This window comes from Emydura macquarii, unplaced genomic scaffold (assembly GCF_026122565.2).
Source record: "Emydura macquarii macquarii isolate MOO-44397 ecotype Brisbane River unplaced genomic scaffold, CSIRO-AGI_Emac_v2 contig_2422, whole genome shotgun sequence".
Taxonomy (NCBI): Eukaryota; Metazoa; Chordata; order Testudines; family Chelidae; genus Emydura; species Emydura macquarii.
The window spans coordinates 35,442,505-35,461,327 of record NW_027132559.1 but is presented as its reverse complement, the minus strand read 5'-3'; the positions used below and the strand labels follow the sequence as shown (position 1 = coordinate 35,461,327).

The 18,823-nt window shown below is 41.7% G+C and overlaps 1 protein-coding gene across 1 annotated transcript in view; it reads left to right on the top strand.

Annotated features, from left to right (window-relative positions):
- The window catches only part of ADAM22 (ADAM metallopeptidase domain 22), a 177,607-nt gene that overhangs the window by 81,875 nt on the left and 76,909 nt on the right, over positions 1 to 18,823 (top strand). Inside the window, 1 exon segment of the mRNA XM_067562250.1 lies at positions 14,494 to 14,576. Within this exon segment, the coding sequence (XP_067418351.1) occupies positions 14,494 to 14,576 (83 nt within the window).

Sequence of the window (18,823 nt, the reverse complement as noted above, 5' to 3'; positions counted from 1 at the left end):
TCCCCCCCCCAATTGAGTAATGATCCTACCCTGGCCTTGGTCTTTCTCTTGCTTCATTTGCAGAATGTTTTCATGTTACCCTTTATGTCTCTAGCTAGTTTAATCTCATTTTGTGCCTTGGCCTTTCTAATATTGTCCCTACATACTTGTGTTATTTATTTATATTCATCCTTTGTAATTTGACCTACTTTCCACTTTTTGTAGGACTCTTTTTTTAGTTTCAGATCATTGACGACCTTCTGATTAAGCCAGGGTGGTCTCTGTCTTTCCTACACAGTGAGATAGTTTGCTCTTGTGCCCTTAATAATGTCTCTGAAAAACTGCCAACTCTCTTGAACTGTTTTTCTCCTTACACTTGCTTCCCATAGGATCTTACCTACCAACTCCCTTGGTTTGCCAGATTCTGCCTTCTTGAAATCCATTGTCTTTATTGTGCTTTTTTCCCTCCTACAATTTGTTAGAATCATGAACTCTACCATTTCAAGATCACTTTCATCCAAGCTGTATTCCACTTTCAAATTCTCAACCAGTTCCTCCTTATTTGTCCAAATCAAATCTAGAAGAGCCTCTTCCCTTGTAGCTTTCTCCACTTTCTGAAATAAAAAATTGTCTCCAATACATTCCAAGAACTTGTTGGATAATTTGTGCCCTGCCGTGTTATTAACCAAAAAGATGTCTGGGTAGTTGAAGTCTCCCATCACTACCAAGTCCTGTGCTTTGGATGATTTTGTTAGTTGTTTAAAAAAAGCCTCATCCACCTCTTCTTCCTGGTTAGGTGGTCTTGTACTGGACCCCTGACATCACCCTTGTTTTTTACCCCCTTTTTCCTTACCCAGAGACTTTCAACAAGTCTGTCTCTTATTTCTATCTCAACCTCAGTCCAAGTATATGCATTTTTAATATGTAAAGAAACACCTCCTCCCTTTTTTCCCTGTCTGTCCTTCCCGAGCAAGCTGTACCCTTCTATACCAATATTCCAGTCATGCATATTATCCCACTAAGTCTCCGTGATACCAACTATGTCATAGTTGTGTTTATTAACTAGCATTTCAAGTTCTTCCTGATTATTTCCCATACTTCCAGCATTAGTATACAAATATCTAAGACACTGATTTGATTTCCCTCGATATGTTCTCTCTTGTCTCTCCTTTATCCCAGCTATAATGGCCTATGTGCTCCCCACTCACTCTGAATCTTCTTCCAGGTCTCCATGTTTTTGACTTATCTGTGTGCTTTTGTCACCTGCCCCTATCAAACCTAGTTTAAAGTCTTCCTCACTAGGTTACTCAGTCTGTATCCAAAGATGCTCTTCCCCTTCCTTTATAGGTGAGCCCCATCTCTGCTTAGCAGTCCTCCTTCCTGCAACTGCATCCCATGGTCATCCCAAAGTCCTCTTGGCAACACCATCCTCGCAGTCAGGCATTCACCTCCAGAATGCATCTGTCTCTGCCTGGGCCCCTATCTTGATTGGAAGGATCGAAGAGAACACCACCTGCACCCCCAACTCTTTCACCCTTACTCCTAGGGCCTTGTAGTCACTTCTGATCTGCTCAGGGTCATACCTCACAGTATCATTAGTACCCACATGGATGAGTAGCATGGGGTAGTAGTCAGAGGGCCAAGTGATCCTCGACAATCCATCTGTAACATCTTGGATATGGGCCCCTGGCAGGGCGCATACCTCCCAGGATGCCATGTCAGGCTGATAGATGGGTTGCTTCATCTCCCTCAAGAGAGAGTCACCAATCACCACTACCCTACATTGTCTCCTAGGAGTGGTGGCTGTGATGCTCCCAGCATTGGGGGTACATGGCTTCTCCTTCTCCACCTGCGGGGGTGATTCCTCGTCACTCGTTGCCAGGGCAGCATAATGGTTCTTCATCACTATGGTGGGTGAGCTGGGAGTGAAGTGGAGCCCCTCCTGTTGCCAGAAGTAACTCGCAGCCAGTGCCCTCGCTGTGACAGAGCCATATCCTCCTCTCCCAGTGGCATGACAGCAATCCTCTCTAGCTGGATAGCTTCCTCAGCCTTGGACATCTCCTTATGAATACCCTCAGTGAATCCCATGCACTGACCTGTGAGAGCCAAGGTTGATGTATGTGTAGCTAAAATGGACAATAATGTTCCTTCTGCTTTAAGCTCTGTTTTAAAAAAATTTATTAAGGTTTTAATATAATTGCTTTTAACTTGCACAATTTTTGAAGTGTTTTTGTTACTCAGTGAAACTCTTATTGTTTGGAAAATAATTAATCTTTATTAGTTACCAACATAGGCTGCAGAATGCCTAGTGAGAGTGAAAGCACCCACTTACTTGTTACTGTACAGACAGAAATCATAGGCTCAGTGACAAACAGTGTAATAATTATAAATGTATAGCAAGCACTACAAAATGAATAGGTGCTTTGTCAGTGTTATATTCATAGATGTGCACCAAGCACCACACAGTTCCTAAAAGGCCTCCAAATTGCAGAGCCAGGTAGAGGCCAGTACACCACAATGCATTACTGTGTCTCACTGTTAAAGTGCTTGTCCAAAGCCTTCCTGAGCCATATAGCTCCATGTTGGGCCCTTCTGTTAGCTCTTGTATCTGGCTGGTCAAATTCAGCAGACCGCCCCTCCACTCCACACTGGTGGCAACTTTTTCTACTTCGCTTCCCAGATATTATGCAGGATACTGCAGGCAACTATAACCATTGAGATATTTTTCAGACTGAGGTCCAATCCTGTGAGTAAACAATGCCAGCACCTCTTCAATCTACCAAAAGCACATTCAACTGACATTCTTCACCTGCTGATCTGGAAGTTGACTCTTTCCTTGGTGCTGTTAAGGTGGAGCAAGAAAGGGGTAGGCTTGGTCCCACAGGATCATTATTGGCATTTCAACATCACCAATGGTAATCCACCAGCTGGGAAAGACAATCCCTGCTTGTAGCTTTCTGAACAGTCCTGTGCTCTTAAAGATGCAAGTATCATGCACCTTCCCAGCCAACATTGATGTGGGTGGAATGTCCCCAGTGATCCACCTGCACTTGCCATAGAAAAATAGCTCTTTCTGTTGATGTACTCATGGCAAGGTGGTCTGGTGCCAAAAAAGGGACATGAATGCCATCTAGTGCTGCAAATTTATCCATTGTCCTGCATGTTGTCAAGAGTCACAGTCCTCTGTAGCAGGAGATGATTAATAGCACTGCACACTTGCATGAGAATGGCTCCCACAGTGGATTTTCCAGCTCCAAAGTGATTTCCCACTAACTGATATAATTGGACGTTGGAAGTTTCCACAGTATGATCACCACTTTCTTCTCCACTGTCAGTGCAGCTCTTGTTCTCGTGGCCCTGCATTGGAGGGCTGGGTTGAGCTCAGCACACAGATCCAAGAATGTGGCCTTGTGCATCCAAGTTTTGCAGCTACTGCTCATTACCCAAGCCTGCATTACAATGCGATCTCACCATTCAGTGCTTGTTTCTTGAGACCAGAAGGGAATCCACCATTTGCAGTTGCTTCATGAATGCCACCAACAACATTGAGCTGGTTCTCACCGTGTCCCACAGCAATCTGCCTTCTAGAAAATCATCATGTTCCCTGCAGCTCTTCTTTCAGTTCTGCAAATACTGGCGGATCATGCATCCGGTGCTTGCAATGCTCATGACAATAGCACAGAGCTGTGCAGGCTCCATGCTGCCATCAGAGGTGGCAGACAGCAACAAGTCCCTCATGGCTTCCTGGGATTTTCAAAATAGGTGTGAAAATTATGGGCTAGCGATGGCATTAAAGGGTGGAGAAAGTTGCATGAAGAGAACTTGACCCTGCAGTCCCAGTCACTGTGTGCAACTTGTTTCTGCCTCACCATGCATTGCCAAATGTCTCTAAAGACAGAACTCTGGCTGGTGGTGAGTTGCACAGTGAAATAGCTACATATTGGTGCACCGCAATATGCATCAGAACAAGCACTCTTAGTGAGTATGTGCAGTGCTGACACAAGGATCCAAGTATGTACGTGCACAAGTGATATACTAACTGTGGCAGCTTTCTGCTGACATAACTTGAGTTGGTAAAAGTTGGTAGTGTAGATATGTTAAGTACCTAAGGGTGACTTTAGGTACCTAACTTTAGGCCTTTAGGCATTTAAATACTTAAATGCCTGTTAATGCATTTGGAAGGTTGAGATTTTAATTGCATAAAACTCAGAAAGCAACTTTAACTCTCCCTTCTTATTCTTATGTGTATTATAAAAGTTTTTTGTTACAGTGCCAGACAACATATAGGAAGATGAAATGTTCAGCCTATGCATGTGTCTAAAGTTTACAGAAATAATTACAATTCCTTTTTATTATACTGTGATTTTAGCTAAATATTATGTACATCACCTAGAGTATGTTGTCATAATTTAAGACTGTTTTAATGCATATGGGCAAGTGGAAAGAGTACCGGGCTGGGAAAACTTTAATTTTGTTCCTGCCTTTTATATGATTAAAATCTCAGCCTTAAAATGCCAGTATCGTAGTTTTGGGGGGAGCTGAGGGTATAAATAAAATATTCTTTTTTTTTTAGAAAAACAACTCATAAGTGAACATAAAATATTAAAAAGCCCAAAAAAGACTGGGGTGACTGGATGGCTGAGGAGACTGATAATGAGCTAGGTAGCCTTTCCCCTCAAGGTTGCTGCTTCAGATCTGCCCCAGGTTAGCAGTGACTAAAAGTCATTACCACATAGTGGCTGAAATCCAGCATAATATCAATTCCATCGCCTCACTTATTGTTTTCATATTGAAGTCCTGATTAATGTTGAGACATCCCATGGTGGGATCACAGCTTTATAATACTTCAAGATATAACTGAAAAACAATTTTTCATGGATTGCATCAATCCTGCTTTATCACAGATCAAGTGATGTGCTGCCAATATTTAGCAAGAGCTCCCACAGTCCCCCATTTAGAATACAATTACTCTGTCTACCTGAGGTGTATCTGCTTACTAGGAAGACTGTAGAATAGCAGAATGCAGTCATGCCTCTTCCCATTTCAATAAAAACACTTTCTCATAACTGGGAGGGAAGCAATACAACTTGGCACACAAGCATATATTAAGTGCACTTTGCTGGAAGTGTTTATACTTTGTTCCTGAAAAATACATTTAGGGCATTGATAGGTTCGCTGTATTCAGCTCGTATAACATGGAAGGGAGGAGAGGGAGGAAGTAGGCGCTGTGAGATGAAGGGTGTCCAGGGGTATCCTCCCTCAGGTCATTGTTTTTTTAAAACATCTGACACCTGACGGTGCCATCCATACGCCAAAAAGTATGCTCATGTTAAGTAATTTGAGCCCTAGTGTCAATCTTTTCTGCCAGGGTGAATTTTTGCAGCATCCACGGAGGAGGTTACTCTGTTAGAACTAGGAAAGTCACAGCAACCCTGCTGTGATGAGACCGAGAAACATCACACCAGCATGAAAAGGGTTAAATCAGGGATTCTCAAGCTGTGGGTCGGGACCTAAAATTGGGTCATCAGAATGTTTCGAAGGGCCGCCTGGCAGCTCCTTTGGCTCCTGTCCCAGAGGGCTGGCTGGGCTCACCTCCCTGCTCCAGGCACTGCAGCCTCTGGGGTCCCAGCACCACGTGATGACAGGAGCCTGGATAGGCCAAATTTGAGTGAGTGACACGGCAAGTCCATGAGCCAGGTCACAATTCCACTCACACAGATGTGGTCCAGTAAGGGGGGTTGAGCCAAACCTGAGCAGTGCTGCAACCTCTGAGGTTGCAATGCCAGAGTGGAGAGAGAAGTCAGCCAGCCCCACAGCACAGGAGCTGCAGGAGCTGCCGTTGTGGGGTGAGTGCCAGGCAGGACCCAACTCTCCCTGGTTGAGGGGGGAGCAGGATCTGACTGAAACCACCTCAAGGCCTCCACCCCCTGACTATTTACTGGGTCGCTACAGGCGATAAACATTTACAAATGCGTCCTGAGCCCAAAAAGGTTGAGAACCACTGGGTTAAAGAGACCCATAGCTCAGCCAGGCCCACCCACGGTACCTGCAGCCAATGCCAGGCCTGGAGGGAGAAGAAAAGGAGAGAACCTGGCTTAGTTCAGGGATGGCTGGCGAAGAGGCAGGAGCTAGCTGCCTCCCTACCTGAGGGGAGCGTCATTAGGAGCCTGACAGCTGGGGCAGCCCCCAGGCCTGGGGAAGAAGCAGTGCATCCCTGACTGAGGGAGACTGCTGAGGAGACCAAGGAGCCCCCACCTGTGAGTGAACTGTGAGACTGAACCATAGAAACGTTGTGGGGTTAGGTCCCTCCAATCTTGCATATGCTCCACCCAATGGCACCTCAGGCTGCAGCAGGATGCCAAATGAGGTCGCTATTCGAGTTGAGTCACTACAGACTGTTTGGACTATAGGATCCATGCCCCAAACCGAGGTAGGAAGTAGCCCAGGGCAGTGGATTTACACACCCTGCCATGAGGATCCTTCTGTCATTGCTTCACAAAGGGCCCTGGGCTGGGACCCAGTGGCGAGGAAGGACTCGGGTCTCCGTACCACACCTCCTTAAGGACTGGAATTCAGGCACCCCAGCCACGAGGCGTCTGGTCCTCTGAGCACCCTGATTCCTGCAAATTTCCCCAAAGCCCCACTCCAGCACTTATACAGTCCCAGGGCCCTCACCCATAAATATAATATACAAGCATTTTTCTACAGAACTTCCTGTAGCTGCATTTGTTTTATCTGAAGCTCACTGCACTGTAGAACTCAATTTATGTTGCAGGTGCTGACGGAACTTTAAAATGTCTGCATACTTTCAGTTTCTCTGAAAATCTTTTGTTTAGACTTGCTATTCTACCGTCTTACAATCAATAGGATTTGCAGAAGGACTAAGGTTTCCTGTTTTAATTTAGGTTTACATTATAGAGATAGTTCCTTTTGAGTTTAAATAAAATTTATTCTCTGTGGGCCACACGGGACTAGTGTAGCTCAGTCATGCTGTATATTTCATCTTCTCTACCTAGTTCTTCAAGATTGTAGGTGATCTTAAACATAGGACTTGGGAAGAAAAAAAAGCTGATTAATTATTACTAGTTTACAGTCTATGTGCATCCTGCTATGGGAAAATGAAAAATTAAACACAGCAGCAGTTGTCAGCAGGAGTCTTTTTCTGAGCTGCATTTTTTAACATATTTGACTAGGAAGACTCTTGAATCATGACTCATGTAGGATCATGTGGGTTTAATTACCTTGTCCTCCCTCTTTTAATTATTGCTCTTTTACCAAAACCTGATGTTACAGGGTGTTCTTCTGACTGCTGGGTGGCTACCCCTTCTGGAGAGTCTGGGGATTAGCACCATCAGGTTCTGTGCCCCCTTTCTTCTCCTCCACCATTGCAGCTCTCCTCCTGCTCACAGAGTTGCAATGCTGCTGCTTCGTGACTCGACCCTCTGGCCAGGTCACACTGTGATTCCGCTTCCAGAGGAGTCTTTCAAAGTCTCTCTGCCAAAGCAGCATTGATGGTACTCCTCATGCCTGCTGCCCTGACTATGTCACTTCTGCATTGACTCAGGCAGTCTTCCTGTTCACTGCACCAAGCGTTGTGTCAGATGGTGGGGGACCCAGTCCCACTTTAGACTGGATTCCAGTCCAGGGCCATATAGCGAGCAGTTAAGATCTGGGCCTTCATCCACCCTACTGCTCTCTTCCTTGGATTACTTCCGACCATGCTTCAAGCTTCTCCTTCATCAGCTTTCCTAGTCAAACCCCTCTCTCTCTTAGGCCTGCTAAGTAAACCCTTCCTCATGGGTTCCTATCATCCTTACCTCAGAAATAGCGACTGTAGGCTTCACTGCTGTCAGCCTCCTCACTTTACAGAAGCCCCACTTGTTCCCTCACAGGGGAGCTTCCTCCTAACTAGCGCCCTGCACACAGCTTAAATCTCCCATGTTCGAAACTTAATTGGCTGGTTAGGGACTCCTGGCCAAAATTCAACTTTTTCAGGGCCAATGTGAGGAGTATTCTTCATCACGCCTAGCATTGTTTCATTAAGAGGACATTTTTTCTCACGGTTTATACAGTAAGGGCTGAAAAGATAAGAGAGGGCACAGTGGGGAAAGTGTAAGGCAGTGAAAGGTGTGAAGAGTTTAAAATGTATTCTAGCACACTGAGGGTGGAATCCTAGCCCTATTGAAGTCAATGGGAGTTTTGCCAATTACTTCACTAGGATTAGGGTTTCACCTTTAAGGTTAGTCACTTCACGCTGGTCCTTCCCCCCTACTCCAGCTGCCTGAAGCAGTGGGACCATTCCAATGATATTTCCATGGTATATGTGTCATCCATAGTAGTGGTGAAATGGTGCAATGCAACCCATGTTTTGTTATCTTGGTTTCTTGGAGCCACTGAACCAGCATATTATTATTTCATGTGGGGACTTAAAATTTCTTTTCCCTCTTTTGGTTTTTAAATGTCTATATAAGTGCATGCCTACAGGGTGCCTTCTGAGTGAGTTGCACATTATGTACATCCCTGCATGGAAAGAGAAAAAAGCTAGTTTCTGAAGGCCTAGACTACATTTACCATTGGTGGTGGGGTGTAGAGCCCGTGTAGCTACACACTGCAGTGAAAAGCAAGCTGTGTCCACATGACAATGAAAGGCTCTGGCGGGATGTGGAGGCAGTGGGGAAAGGTTCAACAGCAGGGAGCTGCTGAAGCTTTTCACTGCAGTGAGGAAAGGCTCTGGCAGGGGGGAAGCAGTGGGGAAAACTACCTTTCCCCTCTAGCTTCCTCCCCTGCCAGAGCCTTTCCCCACTGCCAGAGTCTTTCCCTGTTGTGGGGAAGGGCTCCAGCAGCTGCGAGGCAACAGGACCCTGCACTGCTAAAAATAGCATTGTAGATGGGGAGGCACAGATTGGGTGAATAGAGAGCCATGTAGGGTATATAGTTGGTAGTTGCCTTTACTCACCTAAGCCATGCCTCACAGTCTACATTGTTGTTTACACCTGTGCTAGGAAGGCTATCTGTGCATGTACTCTATACACTGTGGAAAGAAATGTGGAGTGTAGGTGTACCATTATGGGTTGGGCCTGACTATTGTGCTGGGGCACAAGAGTCATGAAGGGAGGCACAAAGTTTCTCTCACCTGTGCCTTGAAGTGCTCATCCCTTTCTTCTGACCTTCAGAGGCACAGGAACCTGACACAGGGTGATGGCCCTTGTGAAAACACAAGTGCAGGGACTCTGTGAAGCAAGCACTGTCTATGGCACTAGCCACCCCACAGATGATAGGGTAAGAAGGAGGCTGTAACAGCTCTGTTCTCCTCTGCCCAGTCTGCTTTAGGAAGGTGCTACTTAAAACTATTTTCTCTGACATTGAATGACAGTGAGTCAAGAGGCTGCTTCCCCACCAGATGTTAGTGCAGATGGCAGTGAGCTGACAGAGGATTAGCCCTTCATACCCTCAAGCTGAATACACACTGCATCATATCTGTAGCTTTTGGCCAGTGAACACAAGACCTCTTTTGAACTCATAGATCTAGTCCAATAGCAAATGCCTACTGTTGAGAACATCTATCATAAACCACGTACAATATGGCGTTTGGTGCAACTGTGTGTTTTGTATGCACTTTTAAAAGAATGCTGCCAACAGCCTTGAAATATTTTCACAGGGAGAGCTTCAGTAGCGATAATGATGATGCTGTATCTTTAATGGTGCTAAAACTCTGTCCTAAAGTCACTCACTGCTGCATTTTGACTTCAGATTATATTGAGACCTTTGATAATTCCCTCATTTTATATAAGGACAGTTATTTAAACCATCAAAATGCATAGCTTGCAGGAGCCTTGTTTGAAATGTCCAGAACCTATTTTGAAAAAATAAAATTTCCTGGAACTGTTTTTCAGTTTTACAAGATTCTAATCTGTGCCTTTGTTCATGGCCAATATTGATTTTCCCCATCCACTTGTAACAGTTTAAACAATTGGTAGCTGTGTAGATATCTGAAAGGTGCATTACTTTGCAGCTGGTGTTGGATTAAATTTTGTGGAAGCCTCAAGAATTTGTAAATTGAACTAGCTACTTACTGGAGGGCAATCATTGTAAACCCAATGTTCCTGCAATGGCTAGCTCTTTAAAAAGGCTAATCATTAGCTAGCTGTTCACAGATAACAGCATGGTTGTTAGCTGGTCGTTTAGGAGCTCTCCTCTTTAAAGAAAGGGGCACTCTACTACTAGCAACTGAGATAGGGAACTGTCTCTTCTCCCTGGGACTATGGAGTATTAAAATACTAGTACACAGGAACTCAAGAGAGGGAGATTATTCGTTTCTGGGACAGTAGTGCTGTGTATTAATGCCTGTACCTCTCTTAGTTGCAGGGAAAGGTTTTGGTACTGCTTGCTGGGATTCTGTAAATGGGAGCTGTTGCAAACAGATGAGTGGGAATCCTTAGCTTCCTAGGATCTCTGAAGGAGGTAAAAATAGCAGAGAACTCCTGTAAATAATCTCTCCATTGAGGCTGTGGAGGGAAAGCTAAATTGATTACTGAGGATTAGCTTCTTGAGAAGAGTGGTTGTCCAATTCTTATTCTTTACTTATTTTTCCCTCTTTGTGAGTGTTGATTAATGTGTTTCTCATGTTCCTTTTTATATTTATTTTTCCTCCAAGATTTTTTCCAGTTTACTTTCACTGTTAGTACTATTTCTACTTGTTTTCCAACAGCTGTTGCCACTCTAGCTGTTGGTAGGCCACAGAGCTATGACTGCCAAAAACAAAGACCTGAAGAAGAGCTCTGTGTAAGCTTGAAAGCTTGTCTCTCTTGGACCAACAGAAGTTGGTCCAATAAAAGATATCACCTCACCCACCTTGTCTCTCTAAAAACAGAATATATGAGTGGCATGAAGCTAAGAGGTTGGCAAGGATGTAGCAAGCTGGCTTGCCATGGGCCTAGCTGGCAGTAGTTCAGAATTCTGTGAGCAATACCTGACCAAAGGTAATAGCAGATTATGCGTAAAGGCTGACATTTGGGCATCACCTCACTCCTGTCCGGGTGGGTGACCTGTCTCAATGGATCCTGCCATTCCATCATTCTAATGGCTTTTGGAGAATATTATGGCAGCCTTTAGTTACCAACATCAATTGACTGCCGGAACCACTCCTGCTGCAATGTCCATGGTATGTCAGCACAAAAGACCTGAATCTGACTGAAGCAGCAAAGGAGGAGAACAGAGTGTCACGAGCTAAATTCCATGCTGATTTACCTGCTGATGTTGATCTTGATACGTTGGGAGAGCTGCAACACCTGTGAGCTAGAGCCTTCTTCAACCTAGTTGATGAAGACCAGTGTAGAAGTTTGGTTTATTGATGAGGATTACTAATGTTTCCCTTTGAGAGAGCAGGCTGGTATTGTAGGTGCCTTTAAACAGGAAGCAGTTGGACCTTTGGTTAAAAAAATGATCTGTTGCTCCTGCTTATTGAACTGTAATTGGTAGAGCTGCTAATTTTTCCTTTTTGAAAAAGCTTAATGATCAAATGGCACTGGAACTTCATGAATTTCCTCAGCAGGCATTTGCTCGCTATGGACTTTCAGGTGCAGAGTGCCACAGGGTTCCATTTTGCCATCATCTCTGCCTTTCTGTCTGTCTGACTAGGTGAGATTATGACAGGCACCAAGACCCTGGTTTAAGAGAGTCCTTAAGGCAAGATGTGCAGTTCACAAAAAGAGATATTTTTAATGCGCCAGAGACACACAGACAACAAATATTTCCAGAAACACATGTAGATCTGCCTTGACTTCTTTTGACCTGTTAGATTGTCTCAGAGAGGAAGAAGCAAGCCCATAATAAAGTTGCACCCCACAAGTCAACATGTAAGTGAGAATATTCCATAGAGGTAAAAATATGGGCCTGGGAGTGAAGAGATCTGGGTTTTGTTCTTGGCTCTGCCAGAATTTGTGGGATCGTGGGTAAATCACAAAATTAACTGATTTAATTTAATTAAATAGAGTAGAATCTCCAAGGTATGTTCTCTCCAGACAACACCTTTAATTCTGTTTGTTTCTGTCTTTTCCAGAGTTGTAGACAGAAAACTTATTTTTTCCACAGATTTGTCATGGGATAATTTAACTGAAAAACTATGAAAAATCTGGGAGTGCTATCATGGGATATTTATTTGATTCTCATTAAGGAGCTCAAAAACCCCTTTTGAGCCACATGCTTCATGCTGGCTCAGAGTTTTTGCATGAAAAATGTTCTTCCTGGTTACACAGTTTTCATCTTGTGGAATAAGAATAACACTACATTTTATGAAGATAAACTAGTCTTGACAAATTACCCAAAATTCCTTCCAGAAGTAGTTAAAATTCCATTTGACTCCATCAGTTATCTTTCTAATATTATTCTCACACCCACACACCTGTTCCTGTAATACCTTGTTACAAAAATGATAGAGTAAAAGATTTTTGAAGTCTTTTATATGCCTTAGGATACAGTCTTTAGAAAATCCATCTAGTCGATCATTTCTTTTGACATTAACTCCTCAGGATAATTTTTGTTACGTGTGTTATGTGCCTAGAGGCCCAAATCAAGATGGGGATCGGGGCCCCATTGTGCTAAGCACTGAAACAGACAAAGGAAAAGATGATTCCTGCCCCAAAGAGCTTGCTGCCCCTAATTAAAAAGAGATGCAACAAGTGAGCGGCTGTAATAAATAGTTAGAAGGAGTAGGGCAGAGAGAATGAGGCAAACGATAAAATGAGCATATGTTTACATAGGCCAGACATGTGCATACCTAGATGGTTTTGAGTCAGATAAATTTTATTCTTATAATAAACTATAAGAGATAAACAAGCAAATATGGTAGGTATCAGCAGTCCCTCCTGACCATGTATCTAACTATAATCAGTTGTCAGTTTCCTGTAGACATATTGGTATCCTGGCGAGGGATTTGTTGGGGACAGGGTACTGGCTTTACAGATTTATTCAGGGAACATCTGTAAGGGGAGCCTGGAAAAAAACAGAGGTGCTTGTGAGAGGAGTGGACAAGCAGTAGAGGCTGCCAATGTCAGTGCCGTGGAGGGAATGAGAGATGATACAAGAGCAGATAAACAGGCAGGAGATAAAATTGTGAAGCAACTTAAAAATAAGTTATTAATTGAACATTTGCCAGAAGGACTCTTTGTAAAATGAAGCAACAAGCAAGCCAGATATTAATAGGCCTTCAATCTCTCTAATCATATATTAGTTTTTTTCTGTGGCAACAATCCTCATAGTCTCTAAGCGCTATCCTCAGATTCATGGTACAGTACATTTCTAGGTCTACACATGGCATCGAAGTCCCTGTGTCAGCCAACAAAACATTAAAGAGAAGAATTTCAAAAGGGACTAGTGATTTTCGGTGCCCAAGCTCCAGAGACCTGATTTCCAGAATTTGCAGTGCATACACCCTCTGAAAATCAAGCCCCTTTAAGGTGTTTCAAGCTGAGCACCCAAAATCACTAGTCCTTCTTGAAAATCTTAGTCTGTATGATCCTATAGAAAACAAAAGGGGTTTGCCTTGTCACATCCAAAAAGCTACTAACATATTCTGTTTTATTTTTTTAACTTCAGTTAATTTAGTGTTAATGAAACTGCTGTTATAAATATAATTTTGAAGGGCAGAATCTGAGTGCATTTAATTCCACATGTTAAATTTGAACCGCAACTTTGGCTTACAGCTCTGCATCACTATCATCCAAGTGATTGCCAGCTTGCGAAAATTAATAACCATGCTTTCCATCTCAGTAAATACACCTAAATATTTGTATGCCTGGATATGTAGGGGTGGATCAGGCTGTTCTTATAGGGGGGATCCATGTTTGCCACCAGTGTTTAGGATGAGCTCTAGTTTTAAGGCCTCTTTCTTTAAGTAGGCCGTCAACCAACAACAAAACAGAATAATAACCTGGGTGAGTTTGTCCTAGGAAGCAGCAATTAAGTTTGATTCCAATGGGAGTAATGTTTTAATATGGGGTGATGGAAGATGTAGAGGACTCTTTCAGACTGAAATGAGGTCATTCATATTTTGTATACAATGCCTAGATTGTACAGTGATGGGTGTATTGAAGATGCATATGGCTAGATAGACATAAGGTCCAATCCTGCAGTCCTGATTCAGATAAAACTTTCCCTGACTTCAGTGGGAGTTTTGTTGAGTAAAAGACTGCAGGATTTGGCATGTATGGTATATGCACTGCTTACAGGAAAGAAAAGACAAGTGTTAATTATCTTTGCACTCTTTTATCATTTGATTATACACAACGTTTCCTTTAAATTCAGAGCACTTGGAACATTTATGACTAATTCTCTTTGATCTAATTAATAAGCATGTCCTCTGTGGTAGTATACATTCTCTCGACTCTGAATGACTATGAATGTGGGCACCAAGCCTGTAGGCTTGGCAACGTAGTTATGGCACAAACCGTGTTTGCCAGGACATGCATATGATATTGTGGGATACGGTGGATTCACAGTCTCTATTTTCAATTGCAGGGAGGAGAACATTGCTATTACCAGGGCCAAATCCGAGGAAACCTAGAATCATTTGTTGCCTTGTCAACATGCCATGGACTTCAGTAAGTTTCCCCAGATTATTTTTTAATGGGCCATATATAATTTCTTAAAACAAGTACAAGTTTTATAGTAAAAGAATTGCTAATTGTTTTCTTATTAGATTGCAGCAAAATGTTAAACATGTTTCCCCCTAATCGATTTCTGTATCTGAAACTTGCTCTGGGAAAGAACCTTGCTCGTGTCTTAGCATTTTGCTTCCTAATTATTTACAAATTATGGGTTGAATTTGGACCTATAAAGAAATTTTGGATTTTTACAAGTAGTTTACAGAGTGCCTGAGGTGGTGGGTTTTTTGTTTTTAATATCAAGCACATAAACACACTGGTATTGTGTAACAGTCACATTTTTTCAAGTTAAAACTAACTTACAAATAAATAACCAAGGTTGAGAGCAACCCAAAATATTTCTTTTCTAGGGAAAAATATCTAAATATTACTCTTAACTGTTTCAGAATATGCTTTGCTCTTTCCTGATTGCTACAATGAGTGGATGGTATATTTTTGTTCTGTTGTGACCCCATTAACAAAACAAAACTGAGTCAGTGAAGTGGGGTTTTCATCATTTTTCTTTTATTTCACAGAGGCACTGATCTTAGATATTTACCTATTGATCTGCACTTAACATATATGGCAGTATATTTGTAAATCTGAAGAAAAGGAGGAGGTCCTAGATGGCAAATTGAAAACTTTGCATTATTTTAACAGTATGTTGTACTTAATAAGACATTCCATCTGAGGATCTCAAACACCTGTACAATACTCCCATGTAGCCCCACTTTGAGGGTTTGTATCATAGTTTTGGACTGTTTTAAAAAGATTCCTGGCCTGATTTTCAGAGATACTAAGTAACTGAACCTTCAAGTTGACTTCACTGGGAATTACAGGATCTCAGCACCTCTGATATTGAGGTCAGACATTGCTTGAAGGATCATGTGATGAATGGCAAAAAGATAGTCTATAAATAGGTGCACTCAACAATTACCTTATGCTTCTCTCCTCCTTCTTAGCTGAAAGGCAGGCACTTATCGAGTAGGGATTTTCATTGATTCAATCCTTTTCCTTCTCCAATAGTTCTGTAAATTCTGTATCGGACTTATGTGCTTTCAGTTAGTTTCTTTTAGTTAAATTTGTTGGGTTTTGTTTTTATTTTAGCATCATTTCAGTTTTCTATCTGATTGTTCACACCATAATTCTCTTATCTCCTTTGTAATCAAGATTTAGGAGTGAGGAATAATCCAAGGAATCTTCTTCAGATTCTGTGCTGAAGGTGATTCTAAAAATAGTAGCATTTTAGTGCTTTATGCAGTGATTTAACTGCATGACTTTCATTAGTTGTGATCCATTAAGTCTTTGACTGTGGTCTATGACCCCTGTTAACTCTCAGGGGCTAAGGCAGAAAGGGAAAAAGGGACTGTAAACATCCCTTCTGGCCTTTCTCTAGTGCCTTTTCTTCAGAACAAAATCCCCTCACTGGTCTGTATTCTCTCAGTGCTTACTTATCAATATTGGTACCTTCTAAAACAGTTACATGACTATGGTGATGAAGAATGTGGTTATCCTCTCCTTTTTTGTTAAGCCCCCTTAGGTACATCACTTTTTTCCTTTTAGGGAGGAATCTTAAAGTACCTATATGCATATATCAGCAACAAAGATCAATAAACTCCTATTTCATAATAGGCAGGGACAATTTTGAAACAGTATAATAGGCTGGTGTGTTCCAGGACCCTATATGAGAATGCAGCATTTCTCTAATAAACTGTGTTATGCTCAGGTGCTGTGACACTGCATCATCATCATCATAAATAATAGCTAGCTCTTTTATATAGCGCTTTGCATCTGTAGAGCTCAAATACTAAATAAGTACTGCAGATTCCTGCTGGCAATTAGATCTCATTTGCTCCAGCCAGGATTGGGTATATTTCTCTGAAGCAGATGAAACTGGGGGCTGTTACCATCTAATAAGGTCTATAGGGCTGATTCTTTGGTGAACTTTATGAGTTGCACCAGCTGGAGAAGATGCCTGGATATAGAGAACATGCTCCACCAAAGGCAAGTATTAATTCAGGCCTTTTCCTCTGCTTATTACACCCCCCAGGTCCCAGTCTGTAACAACTATATTATTGGTGGGTGGGTGTAGATCAGGTGCTAAGATTGATGCCAGTATTGTTTATTTAACTTTATTTGTGATTTCTTTAGCTGCTAATGCCTGCGTTCTTTTTAGGGATGTCTGTCTCTCATTTGGTAAATTAATAAGGCAGAGGGTAGATGGTGGTTGCGTTGAAGAAGCAATATACTTCTGTGGCCTTAACTCCAGGTTAACCAAGTTTTTTATTTGGGATGTCCAATAGCCCCAGTCTTCAGTGGATTAATGCAGAGATTCAGATGAAAAATACAGCATTTTGAAAAAGCCACACTCATTATTAGGATTTCTTCTGTCCACATTTCTTCTTTAATTTAGCTGCTGGGTTCATTTTCCTTACAGAAGCGTATAGAAATAGATGCAAAATAACTTGCCATTTTCATTTTGTTTTCTTCATTGCAGTCAAGTGATGTAAACATGACTATTACCTGTTAGGAATGTTGGAGTGTAGAAATACGGTATTAAATCTCTTTCAAAGAATGTGCTTAATTTATATATTCTTATTAATCTGTATTTGAATGCATTTTTTATTACAAAACAGTCTCCTTGGAGGAGAACCATGTCTTCCTTTGTATATTGCATAGCATAAAGCACACTGTTCCTTAATAATGTATGATAGATTATTGAGTAATGATCTCGTCTAATGTAACATTTTAAACATTCAGATATATTCTTAGGCCATGATCCTGCAAGCTCCTTCACACAGGCAACCTCCCTTATCACAGTTGAAATAAGTGTGTGGGTACAGGGTCCATCACACACAGCAACTTATAGGACTGTGGTGTGAGTTTGAGAAATATAGACATATTTTGGGAAATGAAAGGGCCTTATCAGAATAGCTATAGACATGCTGTAGTAAGTCTTGATTTAATATAAGAGTTTGAAGGCCTGTAAAATAGATACCAGATAAGTTTTCTTGTTGGATTATGAATTTGCTACCCACTGGTGTAAAATTAAAAATCTGCTCTTTTAAGATCAAATTGATTTAAAAGATGTTTGCTGTTACCGTGTCAAAACCCTAAACGAATATATTGTAAAGATTCAGATTTCAAAAGTGGTCTGTATTTTACTACAATAGAACCTCAGAGTTACGAACACCTTGGGAATGGAAGTTGTTCATAACTCTGAACAAAACGTTATGGCTGTTCTTTCAAAAGTTACAGTTGAACATTGACAATACAGCTTTGAAACTTTACTCTGCAAAAGAAAAATGCTGCTTTTAACCATCTAAATTTAAATGAAACAAGCCCAGAAACACCCTGTCAAATCTTTTTTTTAAAAAACTTTCCCTTTATGTTTTTAGTAGTTTACATTTAACGCAGTACTGTACTGTACAGTATTTGCTTTTTTTTTTTTTTTTTGGGGGGGGGGGGGGGGGGGAATGGCGTCTCTGCTGCCTGATTGCACGTCTGGTTCCAAAGGAGGTGTGTGGTTGACCAGTCAGTTTGTAACTCTGATGTTCATAACTCTGAGGTTTTACTGTACTACTTTGGATCTAATTTTTTAAAATTAGTGTATGATTCAATTATATGGACTACTCTGGTTGAAATCTATTGCAAAACATCCACTGACTGAAGTAGGATTGTCTGTAGTTTGATGGTCAATATATTATTGCCATGTACAATTATTAAAGAGTGGTTTGATCAAATTCTGGCTTGATCTGAGGTCAACCCTGCTGGGTGAAATGATCAAATAGGAGGCCCTTTATTCCAAGAAATGTGAATTAAGTCCTCAAATGCTGACACACTGATCAGTCCTGCAGACCTCACTCTTGTAAAATTGGCCTTGATAGCAAAGGAAGTTTTGCATAATTAAAATCTGCAGGATACATCCCAAATCTCATTTTATTCTTAATATGAAGGCCTTCATCATGCTCTAGAATTTTTATTTTAAACATCATAGAACAAGTTAATTTCTGCAAAATAGGTACTGGTTATCTGCAAAGGGATGGAATAGATTTGAATATTTATTTATAACCACTTTTAATGAGTTATATACTTGGTAATCCAGAATTACTTCTGTGGAGCCATTTGCCTTATCCTGTAAATACACAACATTTAGGCAAATATTAAATAAGTTTGTCCAGGGACCATCTCTGATGAGTATAGTC